The sequence below is a fragment of the Neoarius graeffei genome, chromosome 23 (genome assembly GCF_027579695.1).
Source record: "Neoarius graeffei isolate fNeoGra1 chromosome 23, fNeoGra1.pri, whole genome shotgun sequence".
Classification (NCBI taxonomy): domain Eukaryota; kingdom Metazoa; phylum Chordata; class Actinopteri; order Siluriformes; family Ariidae; genus Neoarius; species Neoarius graeffei.
Genome location: NC_083591.1, coordinates 38,948,113 through 38,974,607, shown reverse-complemented (window position 1 = coordinate 38,974,607; position 26,495 = coordinate 38,948,113). Strand labels below are relative to the sequence as shown.

Here is a 26,495-nt window from a genome sequence, read left to right as displayed (position 1 = left end):
CTCACGATGTTTTATGCACTGAGATACTTTTCCAAGACATTTAGCAGGGTCACATGCCCACCGAGAAACATTTGTGAGGCACTTAACACAATTAAACACTCACCTCGTGTTTGCCCTTCATCCTGCAGATTCGGATGTCATTCTTATTGGATTCCCACGTTCGCTTCTGGAGTAGTGAAAGAAAGAAAATGTGGTTTGTTCACGTCCTGTATTCACACATTTGAACACACACACACACACACGCTCACACATTAATGATTCAGACAGCATGTGTGTGAGGAAATAGGACTCACTTTGCTGTAGAACATCTCATCCCCTGTTACATGGTCCAGTTCCACACGGTAAAGGTCATCTCTGAAACAGACACGCACACACACACGCGCTATTCATCAGAAACAAAGCACAGAAGTTTCTCATCTCAGAACCGCAATGGTAAGCCTTTTATTGTGCAAAAGGGAAAATGGTTGAAAAGCATGAATCATTCGAGCAGCTGCGACATCACTATATCACTATTCATAGCGAAAAAATATCATATGATACTAGAAGACATTTTCTTGATACATGCTATGGACATCACAATATTTAGGTTTATGGCTCTTTTTTTTTACATTAATAATTTATATGGCATTTTTAATTTTAACCCCACAAGCACATTAATGAAGCACACCAAAAAACATCCATCCATTATCTGTAGCCGCTTATCCTGTTCTTCAGGGTCGTGGGCAAGCTGGAGCCTATCCCAGCTGACTATGGGTGAGAGGGTGGGTACACCCTGGACAAGTCGCCAGGTCATCGCAGGGCTGACACAGAGACAAACAACCATTCACACTCACGGTAACCTAACTTGCATGTCTTTGGACTGTGGGGGAAACCGGAGCACCCGGAGGAAACCCACGCAGACACGGGGAGAACATGCAAACTCCACACAGAAAGGCCCCCGTCGGCCACGGGGCTCGAACCCAGGACCTTCTTGCTGTGAGGCGACAGCGCTAACCACTACACCACCGTGTCACCCACACCAAAAACAATTTTCAATAATGAATTACTTAATACAAATCCATGACAATTGCTATTATATTTACCAACACCCAATAACCACAAATAAACCTATAATAATAAAAAACAATATACACAGTACCAGTCAAAAGTTTGGACACATCTTCTAATTCACTGTTTTTTCTTTATTTTTTAAATTAAAAGTCATTTCATGTCTTAAAGTAATGATGGATGTTGTTTCTCTTTACTTAGTTGAGCGGTTCTTGACATAATATGGATTACTACAGTTGTGGAATAGAGCTAGTTACTGTATTTTTATTATTTATTATTTGTTTTCAGATGCATTCATAAGGCAAGAAATTTCAATAATTAACTTTTGATGAGGGGCGGCACGGTGGTGTAGTGGTTAGCGCTGTCGCCTCACAGCAAGAAGGTCCTGGGTTCGAGCCCCGTGGCCGGCGAGGGCCTTTCTGTGCGGAGTTTGCATGTTCTCCCCGTGTCCGCGTGGGTTTCCTCCGGGTGCTCCGGTTTTCCCCACAGTCCAAAGACATGCAGGTTAGGTTAACTGGTGACTCTAAATTGAGCGTAGGTGTGAATGTGAGTGTGAATGGTTGTCTGTGTCTATGTGTCAGCCCTGTGATGACCTGGCGACTTGTCCAGGGTGTACCCCGCCTTTCGCCCGTAGTCAGCTGGGATAGGCTCCAGCTTGCCTGCGACCCTGTAGAACAGGATAAAGCGGCTAGAGATAATGAGATGAGAACTTTTGACAAGGCACCTGTTAATTGAAAAGCATTCCAGGTGACTCCCTCATGAAGCCGGTTAAGATAATGCCAATAGTTTCTAAAGCGTCATCAAGATAAACAGTGGCTACTCTGAAGAATCTAAAGTATGAAACATGTTTTGTTTTTTAACACTTTTTTGTTAACCACATAATCCCATGTATTAGATGGACACGAATGTTTTACTGGGAAATACACCACTCATATTTTTCATACGAGCTCCATCCAGGACATGGAGAACCAAAACCATGACATTAATCTCTGTATGTCACTTGCGAGGAAATCTATAGATTGTTTTGATAAATTTGGGTACTTTTTGTTAGTGAATGTGTCTCTATAATAAAAAGAAAATCACATGTTGGATTGAAGATATGAAGTTTATCTTCTCGTGTTGAAAAACTTGCATTTTTCACACGTAATATATCACGGCTCTGAGTGACATATTTAAATAATATCGGCTGGCTTTGAGTGGTCTATCAGATATTTTCCATTCAGCTAGCACTCATCTTCGACTCGTTCAATATCATGCTAGCTGAATGGAATATATCTGAAAGACCACTCAAATCCAGCCAATATTATTATTATTATTATTATTATTATTATACATACACACTCTTCATATCAGCATTCTCAAAGGCCAATGCTAGCTAACCCACGACTCAGTGCTGTTAGCATGGCAGTCCAGTTACCTTCCAGCCAGTGTAGCGTTCAGCAGTAGCATTCGCAAAGGCCAATGCTAGCACAGTCAAGCCAGTGCTATCGAGAGCAAGTAGCACAGGCTAACGACCGAAAAACTAAGATTTCTGTCTCCAGACTCTTCTTCCACGCTGCACACTCGCTACAGTATTTTTCACTCATACTTAAGTATTCATTTCCCTTTGTAATTTAGTTAGTTACAGTACTTTTAAAATCAACATTGACAACTCCACACAACAGAGCAACCTGGCAGCCAAAATTCTCTAAAAATCTTCCATATTTAATGAAGCAAACCTGGCAAACAGCAAACAGTTTGTTTACAAAGTGTCACAGTCGCTTGCTAGCAGGGAAGTTTTACATCTCCGACGTGATGTCGTGTTGTCTTGACAACATGCAATATTGTAACAATATTGCACACTCATTCTCCATTGGGTAGCATGGTGTAATACACATAGGATAAGCATTATGCTAACAATATTGCATGCTATCATATCAATATTGATTTCGGCAGACATCTCGCGTATTGTTTTGTGGATCACTTTAACCTCCTAAGGCCCAAGCTGTTTTTTTTTTTTACATGCATTTTTTATTTCTCTTTGCTATTTGGGCTTATTAGAACCTGATTAGAATAAAAACTAAGCATCATCTTTTGATAAGATGTACTTTTAGAGAAAAAGTATGTCCACATATGTGGATTCTTGTTCCGAATTTCCATAAAGTGCTGTCCACGCATGTGACCGCTAAGCCCTAGGAGGTTAAGACGGGCTCAGGCCGATAGCAGAGATGTTCGAGAACACCGGTGTGGATTTAAGGGGGAGGGGGCACCAGGTGCACACATCCGTCAAAAAAAAAAACCCAAAGTTTTAGTATTGTACATGCCGAAATATGCCTGCTGTTTTTTTATTTAATTAATAATGTTTTAAAAATAAACAAAATAAACTGTTATGTGGGATTGAGCTGAAGAATTTATGGTATAAATTTATATTTAATAGTCGGTCCGAGCTTAGTTTCTTTCGCTCGTGACACGAATGCACTGAAAAGCAAGCTGGGCGAGTCCTGTTGGATTTTAACAAGGCGCCGGAACTTCGTGTATCGACATAACATGCTGTAATCCCAGACTGTATTGTAGACTACATGTACAGGGTGTGCACCATCCTTTTATGTTTATGGTATCGTTAACATGCATGTTCATGAGCCAAAATGATAAGACGCTGCAGCAGGCTTATTGCGTACACACACACACACACACACACACACGTGTCGGCTGTCCGGCTACTGCTCGTATTCATTAATGTATTAATATGTACATTGAATATCCTGAGCAGGAGTTCAGATTGCAGTTGCTAAAATAGTCATAATTTATTGATATATAAGGTGTTTTGTGGTCAGAGTACTACACTGTAGTGTGTCATGTGGTAATGCGTTATATGACAATGCAACTTTCATAAATATTATCATATATCAGTTGTAATTCTGTTCTATGCATATACCTGCAACTCTGACAATATCATTTTCAGTTATTAATAAAATGGTTTAGAAAGTTCATACTTCAAAAAATATTTTTATATGGTCATTTTCTTGAAGAGGGCAGCACGGTGGTGTAGTGGTTAACGCTGTCGCCTCACAGCAAGAAGGTCCGGGTTCGAGCCCCGTGGCCGGCGAGGGCCTTTCTGTGCGGAGTTTGCATGTTCTCCCCGTGTCCGCGTGGGTTTCCTCCGGGTGCTCCGGTTTCCCCCAAAGACATGCAGGTTAGGTTAACTGGTGACTCTAAATTGAGCGTAGGTGTGAATGTGAGTGTGAATGGTTGTCTGTGTCTATGTGTCAGCCCTGTGATGACCTGGCGACTTGTCCAGGGTGTACCCCGCCTTTCGCCCGTAGTCAGCTGGGATAGGCTCCAGCTTGCCTGCGACCCTGTAGAACAGGATAAAGCGGCTACAGATAATGAGATGAGATGAGATGAGAAGAGATTTCATTTACAACATGTCTCTGACAGCTCAAAATGCATCTCCGGGCATTTAAAAACTGCAGAGCTTCCGGGGGCCCCCGGTCTTACTGGGTTGATGCCCCCCTCCCATTTTCCTGGATCCGCCCCGGAACACCTCTGGCAATAGCCTGTCCAGTATTTTGATTGGTGGAGCTGAGGAACAACTTTTTAGCGGAGCGCTAGAATCTTTGCCTCAACTGAAGTCATTCATTCAGCTTTGACAGATCGCTTCATCTGTTCGTGCACAGGTGAACCAGTCTTTTCTTGCAGGCCTAAGTGACATCGTTTGTCATCTGTTATCTAGCCTTTAAATGTGTAAGCTACGTTTTGCGATGTTGTGTATGACATAACATTGCTTGTCACACTGGACTGAGACGTAGCGGTTGACCTAACAAACCGTAGCTGACTGCAGCCAATGCGAGCAGGAGAAAGCTCAATGCAGCACCAATCAGTCAGCTGAAGTTGTTGCTAGATGTAGCGTTGCTGTAACAGAAATCTAGCTGAGGTAAAATTGTAACAGTTCGACGGCATAAGCTAACTTACACACAAATTGGTGTGTTATCCCACAGAGTAGCTGGCTATGGAAAGCTGTAGGTTTATGGTAATGTTACCAAAGTGTCAGTAATTTGTATAATTTGTTGGGATGTGTAGCGGACTACACATTTTGACGAAGGATACTTATGAAGGCTAGGTCGTCAATTCAGCTATGGCTACAATTTAGGCTACGGGAGATCGGGAATCATTTGTATCAATAATAATAATAATAATAATAATAATAATAATGTTACCACACTTTGAAATTGCTTGGATTGAAGGAAACTACTTCTTTAAATTGTGTTATGGGTTTTGTATATTTTTAAAGACATTGTCCGTTACTAGTGGCAGATGTGGTAATTAATTTAATATATTTACTTTCATGGGTCTAAAACATCTACTTCAGCTAGCCTACAATTTAAGAGTCTATAAATCTAAACTATGAACCCATACCAAAGATTTTCACATTGTCTTTAATGAATGTGAACCTAAAGCAGTTGCAGAATCGGCCTGCAGTGCGCTCAGTGAGTAAAATGGGCGGCACGGTGGTGTAGTGGTTAGCACGGTCGCCTCACAGCAAGAAGGTTCCGGGTTCGCGGCCGGCGAGGGCCTTTCTGTGTGGAGTTTGCATGTTCTCCCCGTGTCTGCATGGGTTTCCTCCGGGTGCTCCGGTTTCCTCCACAATCCAAAGACATGCAGTTAGGTTGACGTGGGGCCACCTTGGGCTGAGGTGCCCTTGAGCGAGGTACCTGACCCCTGACTGCTCCCCGGGCGCTCTGGTGTGGCTGCCCACTGCTCTGGGTGTGTGTGTGTGTTCACTGCTTCAGATGGGTTAAATGCAGAGGATGAATTTCACTATGCTTGAAGTGTGCGTGTGACGAATAAAGGTTTCTTCTTCTATAAAATCCTACTTTTTAGGCAACGCATGATCAAAATACATGAAAACCAGAAATGTCTCCCCCTTTATATTACAAAGATGAAAACATTAGATGTTTGAATGATAATTTTCACCGCTGAACCAAAAATGTCCCCGGTTTTCTTCTCAGAAATCTGGTTACCTTAGGCAAAGATAAACTTCATATTTTCACTCCACCATGTAATATCCTCTATGTATGTTCCATACAGGGGCGGCACGGTGGTGTAGTGGTTAGCACTGTCGCCTCACAGCAAGAAGGTCCTGGGTTTGAGCCCCGTGGCCGGCGAGGGCCTTTCTGTGTGGAGTTTGCATGTTCTCCCCGTGTCCGCATGGGTTTCCTCTGGGTGCTCCGGTTTCCCCCATAGTCCAAAGACATGCAGGTTAGGTTAACTGGTGACTCTAAATTGACCGTAGGTGTGAATGTGAGTGTGAATGGTTGTCTGTGTCTATGTGTCAGCCCTGTGATGACCTGGCGACTTGTCCAGGGTGTACCCCGCCTTTCGCCCGTAGTCAGCTGGGATAGGCTCCAGCTTGCCTGCGACCCTGTAGAAGGATAAAGCGGCTACAGATAATGAGATGAGATGAGATGTTCCATACAGTTATGATCAGAAGTTTACATACAGTGACATAAATGTCATCTTGGATATGAATGTCATGGCAATATCTGGACTTTCAGTAATGTCTTTGAACTGTTCTTTTTCTGTGGCAGAATGTACAGCATACGTCTTTAATTAAAAAAAAACCACTAGAATTTGGTGCACAAGTTTTAATTTTCTTTGGGGTTTCTGAAATCAAAACAGGGTCAAAATTATACACACAGGGTCAGAATATGCATACAGTACACCTAATATTTGGGTAAAATGTCTCTTTGCAAGAATCACCTTGACCAAACATTTTTGTTTACCATGAACAAGCTTCTGGCAGAATTCTGGTTGGATATTTCACGACTCTTCATGGTAGAATTGGTAGAGTTCAATTAAATTTGTCTTTTTCCTTGGCATGGACTCGACTTATAAGCACGGTCCATATATTTTCAATAGGGTTGAAGTCAGGACTTGTTTTAAGCTTAATGTTAGCCTGCGTTATCCTCCACAATCAGCTCTGATGCGTGTTTGGGTTCACTGTCCTATTGTAACTCTCAAGTCCCAAGTCGTGTTCAAGTTTCTGATGGTTTATGCTGAAGAATTCTGAGGTAGTCCTCCTTCTTCATTTTTCCACCCACTTTGTGCAATGAACCAGTTCCACTGGCAGCAAAACAGCCCCAGGGCATGATGATCCTACCACCATCAACAGCTGGTACAGTGTCCCTCTGTACATGGTGGTCATTGTGGCCAAACAACTCAATCTTTGTCTCATTTGACCGTACAGCTTTCCTCCAGAAGGCTTTTTCTTTGTCCATGTGGTTAGCTTCAAATTTTACTTAAGATTGAAGGTGTCAATTCTGGAGCAGGGGGTTATTTCTTAGATAGCAGTCTCTTAGTCCATGGTGATATAAAACTCACAAAACTGTAGACAGTGATCCATCAGCTTCCAGTTCATGGCAGGGCTGTGCCATGGTGGTTCCCAGGTTGTTCCTGACCATCCAAACCAATTTCCTTTCAGCTGAGGATGACAGTTTGGGTTTTCTTGAAGCAAAGTGGCTTGGCAAAGTGACTACACTTCACAGTAACTTGCATACAATTGTTTGAACTGATCTTGGAATTTGCAGTTGTTTAGAAATGGCTCCAAGAGACATTCCAGAGTTGTGTACATCTGCGATCCTCATTCTCAGATCTGCATTGAGCTCCTTGGACTTTCCCATTGTATTGTGTGTTGGTCAATCCAATGAGTGCTGTAAACAAACCCTTTTTATGAAGGTACAGAGAAGCTACCAGCCATCAATCATGACCACTAACAGGAAGTTAAGAGACCTTGACCTTGGCAAGATAAGAGACATTTTGGAAGTTTCAGCACCTCTCAATTAATAATCTAAGTGAGCGTATGTCAGTTTTTGACCCTGTATGTATAATTTTGACCCTGTGTTGATTTCAGAAAACCCAAAAAAAAAAAAAACTTGTGCACCAAATTCTAGTGGGTTTTTTTTATTAAAGATGTATGTTGTAGGGGCAGCACAGTGGTGTAGTGGTTAGCGCTGTCACCTCACAGTAAGAAGGTCTGGGTTCAAGCCCCGTGGCCGGCGAGGGCCTTTCTGTGCGGAGTTTGCATGTTCTCCCCGTGTCCGCGTGGGTTTCCTCCGGGTGCTCCGGTTTCCCCCACAGTCCAAAGACATGCAGGTTAGGTTAACTGGTGACTCTAAATTGACCGTAGGTGTGAATGTGAGTGTGAATGGTTGTCTGTGTCGGCCCTGTGATGACCTGGCAACTTGTCCAGGGTGTACCCCGCCTTTCGCCCGTAGTCAGCTGGGATAGGCTCCAGCTTGCCTGCGACCCTGTAGAACAGGATAAAGTGGCTAGAGATGAGATGTATGCTGTACATTCTGCCACAGAAAAAGAACAGTTCAAAGAAATTACTGAAAGTCCAAATACTGCCATGACATTCATATCCAAGAGGACATTCATGTCACTGTATGTAAACTTCTGACCACAACTCTATGTTATTTTATAGTTTTGATGTCTTCAGTATTGTTCTACAGTATAGAAAATGCAAAATACAGAAAAAAAACCTATGAATGAGTAGGAGTGTCCAAATTTTTGACTGGTACTGTATTTTGATGCCAAATCAGCTACTTTTGACTGCAAGTAACAATAGACACTGATGTTGTACTGACAAAGAGAATGGCAAGTACCGATGATACCCGCATACCTCCCAACCCTGCCAAACACACCCACCCAAAAGATGGCTTGATCAAGAAACGTTCTACAGTGCAGTCAGTAATACTCTAACCTACAGGAGACCAGTGTTTTAACTTAATAAAGCAGTCCAATGTTTTATGCATTAGTTATCATTCAAAGCTAGAAGCAAAGTGAATACTTTAAGTGACATTTTCGATACGAAATAAGGTTAATGATATCAATATACAGCACTAAGAAATCTATCCATTATCTGTGTGACATCTTAAAAGGCTGAATTTAAGAAAGTAAGAACAGACTCTTTACTACTCTGTGGAACTGTGGGACCAATTATAACAGCGAGACCATTACCACAGAGCATTTACAGCTCCGAGTGTCAAACATGTTCTAAAAAGCTAATGAAATCTCTAAAACACACTAGATATCATACACTGCCTCTTGGGATGGTGGAGAATAAATGTGGACTACTCAAGGAGTCATGAAATTGGCTCAATGTGCTCATTTTTAAAATCACAGTCTCATTTATGGCCAATATTCTGAGCATCAAAAAAAAAAAAGAGGAAAAAAATAAATAAAAACGAGGCTACGTTCACACCAGCCATTTTCAGAATTATGCTCAGCCTTGTAGTTTGATTCGCAATGTTAACATGGGGCAGCACCGTGATGTAGTGATTAGCACTGTCGCCTCACAGCAAGAAGGTTCTGGGTTTGAGCCCAGCGGCTGACGGGGGCCTTTCTGTGAGGAGTTTGCATGTTCTCCCCTTGTCTGCATGGGTTTCCTCCGGGTGCTCCGGTTTCCCCCACAGTCCAAAGACATGCAGGTTAAGCTAATTGGTGGCTCTAAATTGACTGTAGGTGTGAGTGTGATTGGTTGTTTGTCTCTATGTGTCAGCCCTGTGATGACCTGGTGACTTGTCCAGGGTGTACCCCGCCTTTCGCCCGTAGTCAGCTGGGATAGGCTCCAGCTTGCCTGCGACCCTGCACAGGATAAGTGGTTACGGATAATGGATGGATGGATGTTAACATGTGATGGTGACCAACATGTACCGTGGCTACAGTGGTGCTTGAAAGTTTGTGAACCCTTTGGAATTTTGTATATTTCTGCATAAATATGACCTAAAACATCATCAGATTTTCACATAAGTCCTAAAAGTAGATAAAGAGAAGTCAGTTAAACAAATGAGACAAAAATATTATACTTGGTCATTTATTTATCGAGGAAAATGATCCAATATTACATATCTGTGAGTGGCAAAAGTATGTGAACCTTTGATTTCAGTATCTGGTGTGACCCCCTTGTGCAGCAATAACTGCAACTAAATGTTTCCGGTAACTGTTGATCAGTCCTGCACACCGGCTTGGAGGAATTTTAGCCCATTCCTCCGTACAGAACAGCTTCAACTCTGGGATGTTGGTGGGTTTCCTCACATGAACTGCTCGCTTCAGGTCCTTCCACAACATTTCGATTGGATTAAGGTCAGGACTTTGACTTGGCCATTCCAAAACATTAACTGTATTCTTCTTTAACCATTCTTTGGTAAAACGACTTGTGTGCTTAGGGTTGTTGTCTTGCTGCATGACCCACCTTCTCTTGAGATACAGTTCATGGACAGATGTCCTGACGTTTTTCTTTAGAATTTGCTGGTATAATTCAGAATTCATTTTTCCATCAATAATGGCAAGCCGTCCTGGCCCAGATGCAGCAAAACAGGCCCAAACCATGATACTGCCATCACCATGTTTCACAGTTGGGATAAGGTTCTTATGCTGGAATGCAGTGTTTTCCTTTCTCCAAACATAATGCTTCTCATTTAAACCAAAAAGTTCTATTTTGGTCTCATCCATCCACAAAACATTTTTCCAATTGCCTTCTGGCTTGTCCACGTGATCTTTAGCAAACTGCATATGGGCAGCAATGTTCTTTTTGGAGAGCAGTGGCTTTCTCCTTTCAACCCTGCCATGCACACCATTGTTGTTCAGTGTTCTCCTGATGGTGGACTCATGAACATTGACATTAGCCAGTTTGAGAGAGGCCTTCAGTTGCTTAGAAGTTACCCTGGGGTCCTTTGTGACCTTGCCGACTATTACCCGCCTTGCTCTTGGAGTGATCTTTGTTGGTCGACCACTCCTGGGGAGGGTAACAATGGTCTTGAATTTCCTCCATTTGTACACAATCTGTCTGACTGTGGATTGGTGGAGTCCAAACTCTTTAGAGATGGTTTTGTAACCTTTTCCAGCCTGATGAGCATCAACAATGCTTTTCCTGAGGTCCTCAGAAATCTCCTTTGTTCGTGCCATCATACACTTCCACAAACATGTGTTGTGAAGATCAGACATTGATAGATCCCTGTTCTTGAAATAAAACAGGGTGCCCACTCATACCTGACTGTCATCCCATTGATTGAAAACACCTGACTCTAATTTCACCTTCAAATTAACTGCTAATCCTAGAGGTTCACATACTTTTGCCACTCACATATATGTAATATTGGATCATTTTCCTCAATAAATAAACAATCAAGTATCATATTTTTGTCTCATTTGTCTAACTGGGTTCTCTTTATCTACTTTTAGGACTTGTGTGAAAATCTGATGACGTTTTAGGTCATATTTATGCAGAAATATAGAAAATTCTAAAGGGTTCACAAACTTTCAAGCACCACTGTACATACCATGTCACTTTACAATTTGTGAAGCCATGGTCCAATGGTTAGAGAAGCTGCTTTGGGACCAAAAGGTCACCAGTTCAATTCCCTGGACCAGCAGGAATGGTGAAAGTGCCCTTGAGCAAGGTACCTAACCCCCAACTGCTCTCTCAGTTGCTCTGGGTGTGTTGTATGTTACTCTGGATAAGGCCTGTAATGTCATTTCATTACAGAAATAGTGTTACCCTGTTCTGGGTATTTCATTAAGATACTGTCCCTGACATTATGCAGTGATCAAGAAAAGTGTGAAACAAATCAAAACAATTTTATATTTTAAAGTATTCCTGATACACACTCTTGGTATCTTCTCAACCCAGGAAGCTTTCCTTAAACTTCCCAAAGACTGAGCTAATGTTCGAAATGAAAACTACTTCCTTGGGGACGATGTTCATCTCATCTCATTATCTCTAGCCGCTTTATCCTGTTTTACAGGGTCGCAGGCAAGCTGGAGCCTATCCCAGCTGACTACAGGCGAAAGGCGGGGTACACCCTGGACAAGTCGCCAGGTCATCACAGGGCTGACACATAGACACAGACAACCATTCCCACTCACATTCACACCTACAGTCAATTTAGAGTCACCAGTTAACCTAACCTGCATGTCTTTGGACTGTAGGGGAAACCGGAGCACCCGGAGGAAACCCACACGGACACGGGGAGAACATGCAAACTCCACACAGAAAGGCCCTCGCTGGCCACGTGGCTCGAACCCAGACCTTCTCGCTGTGAGGCGACAGCACTAACCACTACACCACCGTGCCGCCGGACGATGTTCAGTTTTAAGTAAAACCCTGGGTCAACATCTGGTCCAATATCCCTCTCTATTTATTAAATGCAGTTACCATAGATTCATTCTCATCTTCATTAACTGTTTCATCCTGGTCAGAGTGGCAAATCTGAGAGCTATCTTGGGAACACTGGGTGTCAGGCAGGAATACGCCCACGAAGTCATGCCAGTCCATCACAGGAAACCATGCATACAGACCATGCATTCGAACACTCATTCGCAACTTAGCATAGCCAGTGAACCTAAATCCATGTTTTCTGGGAGATGAGAAGAAACAGGAGAAGCAGAGGAAACCCACGGAGACATGTCAAGAACATGCAAAACTCTTCACAGACGGTAAAATGAGCTCAGGATCAAACTGGGGAACCCTGTACCTGTGAAGCTACAGTTGTGGTCAGAAGTTTACATACACTGACATGATGTCATCTTGGATATGAATGTCATGGCAATATCTGGCCTTTCAGTAATTTCTGTGAACTGTTCTTTTTCTGTGGCAGAATGTACAGCATACATCTTTAATTTAAATAAAAACACTAGAATTTGGTGCACAAGTTTTAATTTTCTTTGGGTTTTCTGAAATCAACACAGGATCGAAATTATACATACAGGGTCAAAAATATACATACACATACTTAATATTTGGGTAAAATGTCTCTTCACAAGATTCACCTTGACCAAACATTTTTTGTTTACCATGAACAAGCTTCTGGCAGAATTCTGGTTGGATGTTTCATGACTCTTCATGGTAGAATTGGCAAAGTTCGATTAATTTTTTTTTCTTGGCATGGACTCGACTTATAAGCACGGTCCATATATTTTCAATAGGGTTGAAGTCAGGACTTGTTTTAAGCTTAATGTTAGCCTACTTTATCCTCCACAACCAGCTCTGATGCGTGTTTGGGTTCACTGTCCTGTTGTAACTCCCAAGTCGTGTTCAAGTTTCCGATGGTTTATGCTGAAGAATTCAGAGGTAGTCCTCCTTCTTCATTATTCCATCCACTTTGTGCAATGAACCAGTTCCACTGGCAGCAAAACAGCCTCAGAGCATGATGATCCTACCACCACCACCAGCTGGTACAGTGTCCCTCTGTACATGGTGGTCATTGTGGCCAAACAACTCAATCTTTGTCTCATCTGACCATACAGCTTTCCTCCAGAAGGCTTTTTCTTTGTCCGTGTGGTCAGCTTAAAAATTTAGTTAAGCTTGAAGGTGTCAATTTTAGAGCAGGGGGTTATTTCTTGGATAATAGCCTCTTAGTCCATGGTGATCTGAACTGTAGACAGTGATCCATCAGCTTCCAGTTCATGGCAGGGCTGTGCCATGGTGGTTCCCAGGTTGTTCCTGACCATCCAAACCAATTTTCTTTCAGCTGAGGGTGACAGTTTGGGTTTTCTTGAAGCAAAGTGTCTTGGCAAAGTGACGACACTTCACAATAACTTGCATACAATTGTTTGAACTGTTCTTAGAATTTGCAGTTGTTTAGAAATGGCTCTAAGAGACATTCCAGAGTTGTGTACATCTGCGATCCTCATTCTCAGATCTGCACTGAGCTCCTTGGACTTTCCCATTGTATTGTGTGTTGGTCAATCCAATGAGTGCTGTAAACAAACCCTTTTTATGAAGGCACAGAGAAGCTACCAGCTGTAGTCAATCATGATCACTAACAGGAAGTTAAGAGACCTTGGCCTTGGCAAGATAAAAAGACATTTTGGAAGTTTCAGCACCTCTGAATTAATGACCTAAGTGAGCGCATGTCAATTTTTGACCCTGTATGTATAATTTTGACACTGTGTTGATTTCAGAAAACCCAAAGAAAATTAAAACTTGTGCACCAAATTCTAGTGTTTTTTTTTTAAATTAAAGATGTACGCTGTACATTCTGCCACAGAAAAAGAACAGTTCAAAGAAATTACTGAAAGGCCAAATTACTGAAAGGCCATGACATTCATATCCAAGATGACGTTCATGTCACTGTATGTAAACTTCTGACCACAACTGTACCTACTCTACCATCATGTCACCCAGTTATCCTTGATCGTACACAGATTTTAGGAGGCTGCATGTTAGTTTAAAAAAAAGAAGCTTTTTTGAGCTTTTAGAATCTGTGTAATGGCCAAATGACCGAATTTGAAAACATCCTTTCACGTATCATTCCCACTAATGTAATAATAATAATTGACTTTATTTTCAGAAGGTTAATAACCAGTTTAGCTCATGCTAATCTCACACTGGGCCTTTGTTTTTTTTTTTGGCATAGGTTATATACCAGATGCCTTTCCTGACGCAACCCTCCCCCGTCTATCTGGGCTTGGGGACTGGCACTAATTATGCACTGTCTTGTACAACCCCAGTGGCTGGGTATTTTACCTAACCTGCATGTCTTTGAACTGTGGGGGAAACCAGAGCACCCGGAGAAAACCCACGCAGACAACATGCAAATTCCACACAGAAAGGCCTCCATCGGCTGTGGGGTTCAAACCGGGAACCTTCTTGCTATGAGGCAACAGTGTTAACCACTGCTCAGATGATAGACAGTTGTATAGAGGGACATGAACTTGGGTTGCATTTATAGATGGAAGTCAGCTGTCATCTTGGATTAGGGTTAGAGTTTGGATTGGGGTTTGGTGGTTTTTCTATCCCCCTTGCAGACAGAACTGTCAGTCTGGCTGACTCTGGCTGATGAAAATAACTTACCTGTCGTGTGCCAATAATAATAATAATAATAAATCTTTGGGGGGCGGCATGGTGGTGTAGTGGTTAGCGCTGTCACCTCACAGCAAGAAGGTCCGGGTTCAAGCCCCGTAGCCAGCAAGGGCCTTTCTGTGTGGAGTTTGCATGTTCTCCCCGTGTCCGCGTGGGTTTCCTCCGGGTGCTCCGGTTTCCCCCACAGTCCAAAGACATGCAGGTTAGGTTAACTGGTGACTCTAAATTGACCGTAGGTGTGAATGTGAGTGTGAATGGTTGTCTGTGTCTATGTGTCAGCCCTGTGATGACCTGGCGACTTGTCCAGGGTGTACCCCGCCTTTCGCCCGTAGTCAGCTGGGATAGGCTCCAGCTTGTCTGTGACCCTGTAGAACAGGATAAAGCGGCTAGAGATAATGAGATGAGATGGGAGAAATCTTTGGATGCTGTTATTTACTGTTTGGATTAGCAGTCATAATTAAGTTCCTAACTGACCAGCCAACACACAAAACTTAATCATTGATAAATGTGACATTCTGGCTAGCTAATTAGCCGTGTTATTCAGCCTACTCTTCATGTAGCACGAGGAGTCAGGAAGGATTTGCAAGTAAACAACTCCTAGACATTATGATGCATGACACTGATGAGTGTCCCTAAAGACATAACTGCCAAGGTTCCGTTGTTACCTAATCAGACAGGTACAGACTATGATTACTAGCATGGCTGTCTTCAGAGACAAAGACAACAAGGTTAATGTTTTGGTCAGGAAGAATCAGACCATTTGAACATCGAACTATGATGTTCTACACTGTAAGTGTTATTAATATTGTATGTGTTCATGCACTGCATTTTGTGTGCTTTCATGGAAGAACTTTCATCCTTCAGGCATGTTTTACAGAGGCGTGTTGGATTGACAGCTGATTTTGAAGTTCAGGCATGTACACGCAGGGATTTAATACTGAAATTGAACACAAAAGTATAAATACTATTCACATAATACTTGAGTAATGTGGTACAGACGCAGGATGGAGTTTGAGTCAAACAGAGGTTATGTGCAACTCTGACTTTGAACGAAAGTGCATTTGCTTCCAGGATATCGGCTTGAGTGAGAAGCAGTATTAAGTCCAGCTCCATTATCTGACAGTTTGATGGAACAACACTATATTGTGCTGAAGACTATTTCTGGCCATTTTTTTTCTGTAAATTCACTCAGAAAAACTACAGAACAACATTCGAGGCCAATATTCAATGCATGTGCGCTTTGTCAGCTTGTCCTTCAAACCATAAGTAGTTTTACATAAGAATGCAACAAATTAATGAAAACATTGGGATTACTTTACTAATTCATTATTTCACTTGAGGCCCTGTGATGACCTGGCGACTTGTCCAGGGTGTACCCCGCCTCTCGTCCATAGTCAGCTGGGATAGGCTCCAGCTTGCCCGCGACCCTGCACAGGATAAGTGGTTACGGATAATGGATGGATGGATTATTTCACTTGAAATACTGAATTAAAAGGTGTGAAAATAGCCTTCAACCATCTTGAGTTCATATGTCCTGGTTTCATTTAGTCAATGATTAGCACGCCATGTAAAAAAGTAAAATACTAAATAACAGGATGTGCTGGATCAAGTGCTATTTTTTAAGCTTCAAATAATGAATGACATTGTTCAATTAAACCAAAATGATTAATGTCCTAATTACAATTCGTATAAATATGGAGGTGATTATAGGAAATCACATGCGCTGATTGGTCGAGAGATTCAGACTATTTCTCAATAATCACCTCGAGCGACTCGGCAAAATGGCGGCCAATTGTTTCATCACCGTAAGTGAGGAAGAATTACAAATTATGAAAGAAAATGCTGTTCCTAAAAGCACTAAAGATGCTATGAAGTTTGGTCTAAAACTAATCAAAGGTCAGGTGGAATTGTGATTTATTTTATCTTTTTCAAAAGTATTTTATGTGACTCGGCGTAGATAAGTGACGCAAGCCTACGCACATTACATTTGCATGCTGCATTTGAAGATTGAAATAAATAATTTTTTAACATGATTTTTTTAATTTTACATTTTTTATTTTTATTATTTACCAATATTCACTTCACCTTCGGCGAATAATTATTAATTATTCTATCCACATTCACTAGATATGCACAATCGTGTGTTCTGATTGGGTACTCTACTACTAGGATATCAGCTCATATACCATAAGTAGAGAAAAACAAAATGGTGGCGAGTGTTGCTGAACCAACCGAGGACGAAATAAAAACTCTACTCGAAAACAAAACCCCCAAAATTGTTACCAAGTAATTAAAAGAAACAAAAATAGCTAAAAGAATATAGGGGGTTTTTTTGTTTTGGTTTTTTTTTTCCCCCCAGTATCTCCTGTTCCACACTCCAGCCCAGTCGGTGGTGGTAATGCATCTGTAAGTTGGTTTGCCAACCGCCAAAAAAAAAAAAAAACTAATAAAGAAGAAAGAAAGAAAAAAAGCAACTAAATATGGAATGAAAGTATTTGATGGTAAGAACATATCTTTATCTTTCAAGAATTATTATTATAGCATTTTTCACAAATTGTTACTGTCATTTTGGCGGTTTGTTTACAGTCTAAGAGGAAATTATTTTGTCGAACGGTTTGTATAAAGTTTTTTGTTTGTTGAATTTGCAGAAAATAAAAATGCTCTGTTTCTCAAAATCCAGTGAATGTGGATCGAATAAAACAGTTATTCCACTCAATCTTGTCGTACGTGACTTATAGCCAACTTGGTGCTATGCGCCTCGTCAGCTATCAGCTCATGTATCACTCGATTTCACGGAATAGCTGTTAATTATAATTATTCATGCAGCAATATATTACTTTTTTTCTTCTACATCATTGCATTTACCAGAAAAAAATGTATTTGCTTTTTCAGTTTTTTTTTTTTTTTTTTTGCAGCAGCAGATGTACAAGACAGGTGCTTGTGTTTAAGGCAGTGGTCGAGACGCTTTTCAAAAACACCGTCTCGAAGGTTTCTACTCAAGGAAAATCTGACAATCTCAGAGATGCCAGACAATAATGGGAATAGGGAACTCAGAAAATTGACTTTTTGTGTCTCTGAATAAAAGTAACTTTCCTTGTAAAAAGTATTCATTTAACTTTTGGATTTCAGTTGCCAGCTTTGAATATGGCCCTATGATTTTACAGTGTGGGTTACGACAAATATGTCTACGCTGTTCTTCCTGAAATCCATGTGGCTCCCAGCCTTGCGCATATTCTGTCCTAAGACCTCACACTTTCTGGAAAGTGTTAACCTGTTTCCGCCAGCTTTCCTGCCACCTCTAATCCTGCAACCCAAGTTGCGGTGTTTCTGCTGTCAGTAAGTAGACAAGAAGAGAGTGTTTTAGGAGACTAGAGGGCAGGGGGTAAAGGCTGGCTTCCTAAACTCCCTTTCGAAAGGGTTTATAATTCAGACCTTGGTCTAAGTGGGAGCACATGTGAATTCTCCAGAGAGCTTAAGACCTCCCGTCAGCACTGGCTTTGAAGCGAATGTGGTGTATTTCTTCAACTACTTAAGACACCCGTTGGATCGAGTGCACAGGTACATACATACATACATACATACACACACACACATGCACATAGTGAAAGGAATAATAAAAAGCAGATGGGAAAATGACTTTCCGAGTGGATAATACCTCCTTTACATTACTGGATCCACCGCTTATCACAGAAGTGCTTTTAGAGATCTCAAGTTGTAATGAAATTGTTCCACTGTGTAATTTTTCATTTCCATTTCAGACGGACTAGGACACCTGTCACTGCTGTTTAAATGAAAATCCTGTCTCGAATAAAATACTCGTGTGTGTGTATATATATATATATATATTATATATATATATAAATAAAAGATAGTAGTGTGCGTAACATTAATAAGGATGACATTTCCAAAGCAGCTAAGATACATTTAGCAAAAGGCATCAATCCATTATGGGTCAGCTTGTGTGTGAAGTAAGGTGAAGTATGCTGATGAGGTACGGTAGAGCTAAGAGGCAGTTTCTACATAAAAAGAGACACTGAGACACCCATACTTACCTACATACTGTGCATCCACTAGCACAAATACAAATCAGAGTAAAAATAAACAAAGTAGGAATCAGGAGTAGAAAAATAAAAATACATAAATAAATAAATAAACCCCACAATAAATATAACTAGAATGTCAAGGATGCAGCAGCTCATCCAGCCTGCCATCAAAACAACCATGACTACCAGAACATCAAACAGAACTGAAATGTGACAATGTGATAGAGGACCAACCTCCACGACAATAAGAGAATCAACAAAGGACTGCAATTTTGTTCCCCAAGGCAAGATCTACCCAAAACTGAAATCGCATGATAAATGAGAGAGGAGATACAATTCTAGTCAGAAGAAAATTTGTTAAGTTGGCCTAATTGCTAATTTGTTAGCAAAAAAAAATTGACAATACAATGACCAAGTGTTGTGCAGAAGGTCGAGTTCTTTCAAATAAAACAATCAGATCTGAAATCCATTCCGAACTGAGGGACGAGATACGACTTAACTGAAAATAAACAAAGGTGTAAACAAGGTTGTAAGCAAATTGTTTACAACAAGAAAATCAACAAACAAATGACCAAGTTTTGTTCCCCGAGGGAAGATCGACCGAAAAACATCGAACGGAACTGAAATCGGGTGAGAACTGCAAGAGGAGATACAATTCTAATGAGAAGTCCCAAAACTCATGAAGTTGACCTCATTAGCAGTTCGTTAGCAAAAATCTGACAATACAATGACCAAGTGTTGTGCAGAAGGTCTAGTTCTTTCAAACGAAACGATCAGAACTGAAATCCATTGCGAACTCAGGGACGGAGATATGATTTAACTGAAAATAAACAAAGTTGTAAGCAAATTGTTCACAACAGAAAAATCAACAAACAAACAAGTTTTGTTCCTCATGGTAAGATCTATGCAAAACATCGATCAAAACAGGACTCGGATGAGAAATGACAGAGGAGATTAAAAAAATTCTAGTGAGAGGCCTGGAAAATCTGTTAATTTGTCCTAATTACTAACTCGTTAGCAAAAAAAAAAAAAATTGACAAAACACCAACCAAGTTTTGTGCAGAGTGATGAGTTCTTTCAAACAAAACAATCAGAACAGAAATCCGTGGAGAACTGACGGACGAGATACGATTTAGCTGAATTGTGGACGATGGACGGGTGACGGATGACGGACGCTACGCCATGGCAACAGCTCATCGGCCTTATGGCTAGATGAGCTAATCATAGGCTCATGCAATGTTTCTGAAGTGATATTGAAGCATTTTTCCCCAAGCACTTTCAATGTGCATAATCACACTCTCCCATACGCTCAATATATGATACATATCTTTATTGAAAACAATTTCAACCCGCTCCTGCACTGTTTAAAGAGTGTATGGGAGAATGTGTACTTGAGTGAATAAGGCTGTGTAAGCTTTGTTGATTACAAATTGGAAGATTAGCTTGTGCATTAAGTTAACTTTCTGCCATCATATGTATCTGATTCTGATTTGTACTAAAGACCTTTTAGTAAAGTCTGCCCACTTGGCAGCCATCTTGGCAACACTCCCAGAAAGTTATTATGTATCTTGGTCAGTTGTACAAGATCAGTTTCCTACTTGAATAGAAAAAGAAACCCATATTGCAAAGAAGATAATATTACAAATGGCTAAAATTGGACAAAGTAGTGTAAATGTGTGGTTTTGACTGCAATACCACACACACACACACACACAAACATGTTTTCAGGTTGCTCTAGCTACTACACATGCATGCATGTTTCTCCATTACTAAAAGAGCAAACCTCCCTATATCTGTACACGTGTCGGTGTGAGAATCAACCATTTTATGATAACATCTTCACCAAAATGGCTATTGGTTCTTTGTGCTGAGAGGTGGAACTTACACACATACAGTAGTATTGTTTCACACTATCCTAGCTAGCTATCTAATGTTAAGCTAACCCATCCATCCATCCATCCATCATCTGTAGCCGCTTATCCTGTCCTACAGGGTCACAGGCAAGCTGGAGCCTATCTCAACTGACTGTGGGCGAGAGGCGGGGTACAGTACACCCTGGACAAGTCACCAGGTCATCACAGGGCTGACACATAGACACAGACAACCATTCACACCTACGGTCAATTTAGAGCCACCAATTAGCCTAACCTGCATGTCTTTGGACTGTCAGGGAAACCGGAGCACCCGGAGGAAACCCACGCGGACACGGGGAGAACATGCAAACTCTGCACAGAAAGGCCCTCGCCGGCCACGGGGCTCGAACCCGGACCTTCTTGCTGTGAGGCAACAGTGCTAACCACTACACCACCATGCTGCCCATTAAGCTAACCCATTAGTTTGTAATTTGTGTTATTGTACTTTACATTTTAAGTGTTATTCTTCATTTGCATGTGACGTCATAGCTAATTATGCATAAGGCTTTGAACCAGAAGTCGGCCGTGTTGGAGGATATACACAAACTCACATGGCACACATTTACTGTCGAAGATATACTCGAGAGGTTGTTATGCTCAAAAATTCCTTTTGTTTCTTCACTATGCCGACTCTTTGTGCTGTAATTGGATGCGGGCACAACTCTATTCGAGACTAGGAGACTTATAAGGTTTTTTTTTTAGAGTTCCATCACTTATAAATAATCAAGGAGAAAAAACAAGAGGAGTTGTCCACGGAGCGTAGACGTCAACGGCTGTCCAACATAAACCAGGCTGATCTAAGCGTTGAGAAAGCAAAAACCCACACGAGTCTGCAGTGAAAATTTTATCAATGGTAAGCGCTGCGAACTAGTTATTAATGAAAGATCGCAATATAGCAGAAATATTGGATCATTTAATAGCCTGGTCGTGCAGAACCTCACCGTGATCATCGAGTGCGTGAGCCGACAATCAAAGGCTTTTACGATTATTTCATTTTAAAAAGAGCTGTATATTATTTTTGATGCTGCTGCTTTTATGTTGCTTTTTCTTTCCATTCAGGAAACCAGCTGATCTCGACAATTTTATGGCTCCAGACTGGGCTCCAACACAAAATATGGGCCACAATAAAATCAAAGATGGTACGAAAGTGGTAGCTCAAAAATGCGAGGCTTAAAGAGCACAGAAAGAAACGCAAAATTATTGAAGAATCTTCCCAAATGATCACAGAGTCAATCGAACAAGATTCATGTCAATCCACTACCTCAAATCCTGCAGCCTCCTCGCCCGCCGAGTGCTCTTTTATAATTTCTTCCTCTTCACGTTTCTTTCCTCTGGTCGAGGGTGGGATGTGATGAAAAGCCATTCTTTCCAGTTTTGTGCTTTTCATACTGCCTCTGTGTAAGTCATGCCAGTCCATCTCCTGATGTCCATAACCCATGACATTCTGGGCCGGCCTCGACCTTGCCTGCTGTTTATCTGGGCCTTCCAGTAGAGTATGATAGAGGCTGTCATGTCCAACTATATGACCAAAGTACTTGAGTTTTCTCTCTTTAATTACTTTCAGAAGCATTCGCTTAGTACCTACCCTCTTCAGCGCATCCTCATTTGTTACTTTTTCAGTCCAAGAAATCTTGTTCATATGTCTGTAAGCCCACATCTCAAAGGCCTCAAGTCTTTTTTGCATTTGGTTATTTATTGTCCATGTTTTCTCTCTCTCTCTCTCTCTCTCTCTCTCTCTCTCTCTCTCTCTCTCATAAAATAAATAATGTAGTGGTATCTCCTCCAACATGGCAGCAGTCAATGACGCAAGCAGTTTTGGTCACGTGGTTGCAAATGAAGAATACTAATACCTGCTTTGGCTACTGGGCACAAATGATAAATGACAAATGGCAAAATGATAAATGATTAAAAAAACAAAATTACATTTGATCAATGGGCAGCTGTTTGTAGTCATAGTGAGAATTTCACTGAGCAGTTGAGAGTCAGCTCAAAGTGGCTACTCAAAGGCCAAGCAGTGGTCCTCAGGTAGTCCTGGGATTGAAATTTTCTCAGAAAATTAACCACTGAGAGACCACTGCCTAGGGTTAGTGAGCATTTCATTTCATTTTATACTCTTAGAAGGCACCAGGTACTTGCCAATATGCTTTATGTCCTGTGCTCAAACTAAAGACTCAAAAATCAAGAATTCTGCAGTCATGTATTAACCTACTAGGAAGCCACGGCCTAATGGTTAGAGAATCAGCTTTGGGGCCAAAGGTTTGCAGGTTCGATTCCCTAGACCAGCAGGAATGGCTGAAGTGCCCTTGAACAAGGCACCTAACCCCCAACTGCTCCCCAGGCTGCTCTGGGTACGTTGTATGTCACTCTGGATAAGAGTGTCTGCTAAATGCCTGTAATGTACGAGCTAGTACTGCCTTGCTACGTGACAGCTGCCAACCAAGGAAGGCTAATATTAAGTTACCTCATTTTATCTACTGCTCCTGCACCACATTATAGCCACAGATCTTGAAGGAGATTGTCCTTTTCTTTATACATGAGCTAATTCTGACTGACTGCGAGAGAGGTTTACCAAGTCTCTTGCCCAGACTGCAGGGTCAGTTATGCTGTATTTGACTACCAGTCACTCACAGACATGCTATGGCATCATTGGGGTTTAAATGGGATTTACATGCTTCCCTGTTGTGCCACTTGGCAGCGTTATAATGTAGACTTTTATTCATTTGTATGAGCCAAATAAATAAGATGTATTTTATTGTAAGATGAAGAAAGAAACAGGTGAGGTTACCTGGCACCGATGTACAGGGTGCGGTTGACTTTTAGAACTGTCTGAATGTACAGCGGCTCCTGCTGCATGTAAGAGCGATGAGCTCGTCCCAGAAACACAGGGTAACGCCTGGCAACTGAGAGAGAGAGAGAGAGAGAGAGAGAGAGAGAGAGAGAGAGAGAGAAAGTACAAATTAAGATAAAGAGGATTTAAAAATGAATGAAGTAAATAGAGAAAGAGAAAGAGGAAGCAGGATAGTGGAGGTGGAAGATAAACAGAGAGGAAGAAAGATTAGAAAGTCAAGAATCAAGATGAGACAGAAAACAAGTGAAAGTATAGAACCAAACAAGGAAGAAATCAAGCAAGATACTGTTCTAACCATTCACTAAAAAAAAGAAAGAAAGAGAAGGGAAGGGAACAGAGATACAGAGAAACAAGAGGAGGAAGAGTATGGTTGTAAGAGCGCAAAGCCATACATCATACTGGTTCTAGTACTGTGCCTCTAATAACACCTTCACCAGCCATGACTGATGGAGACAAGGCATGTGCCACGCTTAATGCTTCACAGCTCGCCCTACTGCTGGTTCCCATTGTTAAAACTGCTGCACGCATGCAAACACACCCTGTAATACAGCTGGAAATTTGCTGACACATTTTGCTTCCAGTCTTCACGTGCTTGCATGTTTTACAGCAGAAACAGCTGTTGGCTTATGGCAAATAAACAACTCTCACTATTATTGCTGTATTATAATGCTGGGAAAATAACCAGTAAGATTAATGTTCTTAATAATTCAGAATATTAATCCATCATCAATGCATCCATCCATTATGTATACCATTTTCAGGAAATTCAGTAGATTAGAATTATATATACAGTATACACACAGCCCCAAAGTATCAGAACAGCAAGGCCAATTCTTTTGTTTTTGCTATACAGTGAAGACTTTTGGGTTTGACATCAAATTATGAATATGAGACAGATACAGAATATTGGTATAGAATACAGATCAGAATTTCAGCTTTCATTTCCTGATACTGTATTTAGAGTGCTCAGCATAAATGAGTACACCCCCTTTGAAAAGTAACATTTTAAACAATATTTCAATGAACACAAACAATTTCCAAAATGCTGACAAGACAAAGTTTAATATAACATCTGTTTAACTTATAACATGAAAGTAAGGTTAATAATATAAACTTAGATTACACATTTTTCAGCTTTACTCAAATTAGGGTGGTGCAAAAATGAGTACACCCCACAACAAAAACTACTACATCTAGTACTTTGTATGGCCTCCATGATTTTTAATGACAGCTCCAAGTCTTCTAGGCATGGAATGAACAAGTTGGCGACATTTTACAACATCAATCTTTTTCCATTCTTCAACAATGACCTCTTTTAGTGACTGGATGCTGGATGGAGAGTGATGCTCAACTTGTCTCTTCAGAATTCCCCAAAGAAAATAATTTCTTTACACCACAAAGGTGAAGGCTACAAGAAGATCAGCAAAGCTTTACTTGTCAGTCAGAATACTGTAGCAAAAGTGGTACAAAAATTTAAGAAAGATGGAACTGCAACCATCTCACAGAGACGTCCAGGTCGTCCATGGAAGTTAACACCTCGACAGGAGCGTCTTCTGATGAGGAGGGTTGAAGAAAATCAGCATGCAAGTTCACTGCAGTTATCTAAAGAAGTAGAAAGCCAAACTGGGGTGACTATTTCCCATGACACAATATGGCGTACACTGCAGAGGAATGGCATGCATGGATGCCGTCTAAGAAATAAGCCTCTCCTAAAGCCCAGGCACAAAAAAGCCTGCCTAGAGTTTGCCAGGGCCCATGCTGACAAAGATGAAGACTACTGGGACTCTAGACTCTGGAGTGATGAGACCAAGATAAATGTTTTTGGAACTGATGGCTTCAAAACTGTATGGCGTCGCAAAGGTGAGGAATACAAAGAAAAATGCCTGGTGCCTACAGTGAAACATGGTGGTGGCAGTGTCCTTATGTGGGCTGCATGAGTGCTGCTGGTGTCGGGGAGCTGCATTTCATTGATGGCATCATGAATTCACAGATGTATTGCTCTAGATATATTGCCCTTGGTCGTCATGCACTTTTCCAACATGACTAAACACACATCTAAGGCCACTGTTGGATTTCTGAAGAAGAACAGGGTAAAAGTGATTCAGTGGCCAAGTATGTCTCCTGATCTGAACCCAATCGAACACCTATGGGGAATTCTGAAGAGACAAGTTGAGCATCACTCTCCATCCAGCATCCAGTCACTAAAAGAGGTCATTGTTGAAGCATGGAAAAAGATTGATGTTGTAAAATGTTGCCAACTTGTTCATTCCATGCCTAGAAGACTTGGTGCTGTCATTAAAAATCATGGAGGCCATACAAAGTATTAGATGTAGTAGTTTTTGTTGTGGCGGCACGGTGGTGTAGTGGTTAGCGCTGTCGCCTCACAGCAAGAAGGTCCTGGGTTCGAGCCCCGGGGCCGGCGAGGGCCTTTCTGTGTGGAGTTTGCATGTTCTCCCCGTGTCCGCGTGGGTTTCCTCCGGGTGCTCCGGTTTCCCCCACAGTCCAAAGACATGCAGGTTAGGCTAACTGGTGACTCTAAATTGAGCGTAGGTGTGAATGTGAGTGTGAATGGTTGTCTGTGTCTATGTGTCAGCCCTGTGATGACCTGGTGACTTGTCCAGGGTGTACCCTGCCTTTCGCCCGTAGTCAGCTGGGATAGGCTCCAGCTTGCCTGCGACCCTGTAGAAGGATAAAGCGGCTAGAGATAATGAGATGAGATGAGTTTTTGTTGTGGGGTGTACTCATTTTTGCACCACCCTAATTTGAGTAAAACTGAAAAATGTGTAATCTAAGTTTATATT

General features: G+C 41.5%; 1 protein-coding gene across 1 annotated transcript in view; it reads right to left on the bottom strand.

Annotated features, from left to right (window-relative positions):
• Positions 1 to 26,495, bottom strand: part of sema6ba (sema domain, transmembrane domain (TM), and cytoplasmic domain, (semaphorin) 6Ba) — a 224,719-nt gene that overhangs the window by 165,823 nt on the left and 32,401 nt on the right. The window contains exons 3-5 of the mRNA XM_060906139.1: positions 23,632 to 23,746; positions 294 to 354; positions 104 to 166 (exon numbers count right to left, since the gene is read on the bottom strand). Coding sequence (XP_060762122.1) covers positions 104 to 166; positions 294 to 354; positions 23,632 to 23,746 — 239 coding nt within the window. The remainder of the gene's footprint in view (positions 1 to 103; positions 167 to 293; positions 355 to 23,631; positions 23,747 to 26,495) is intronic.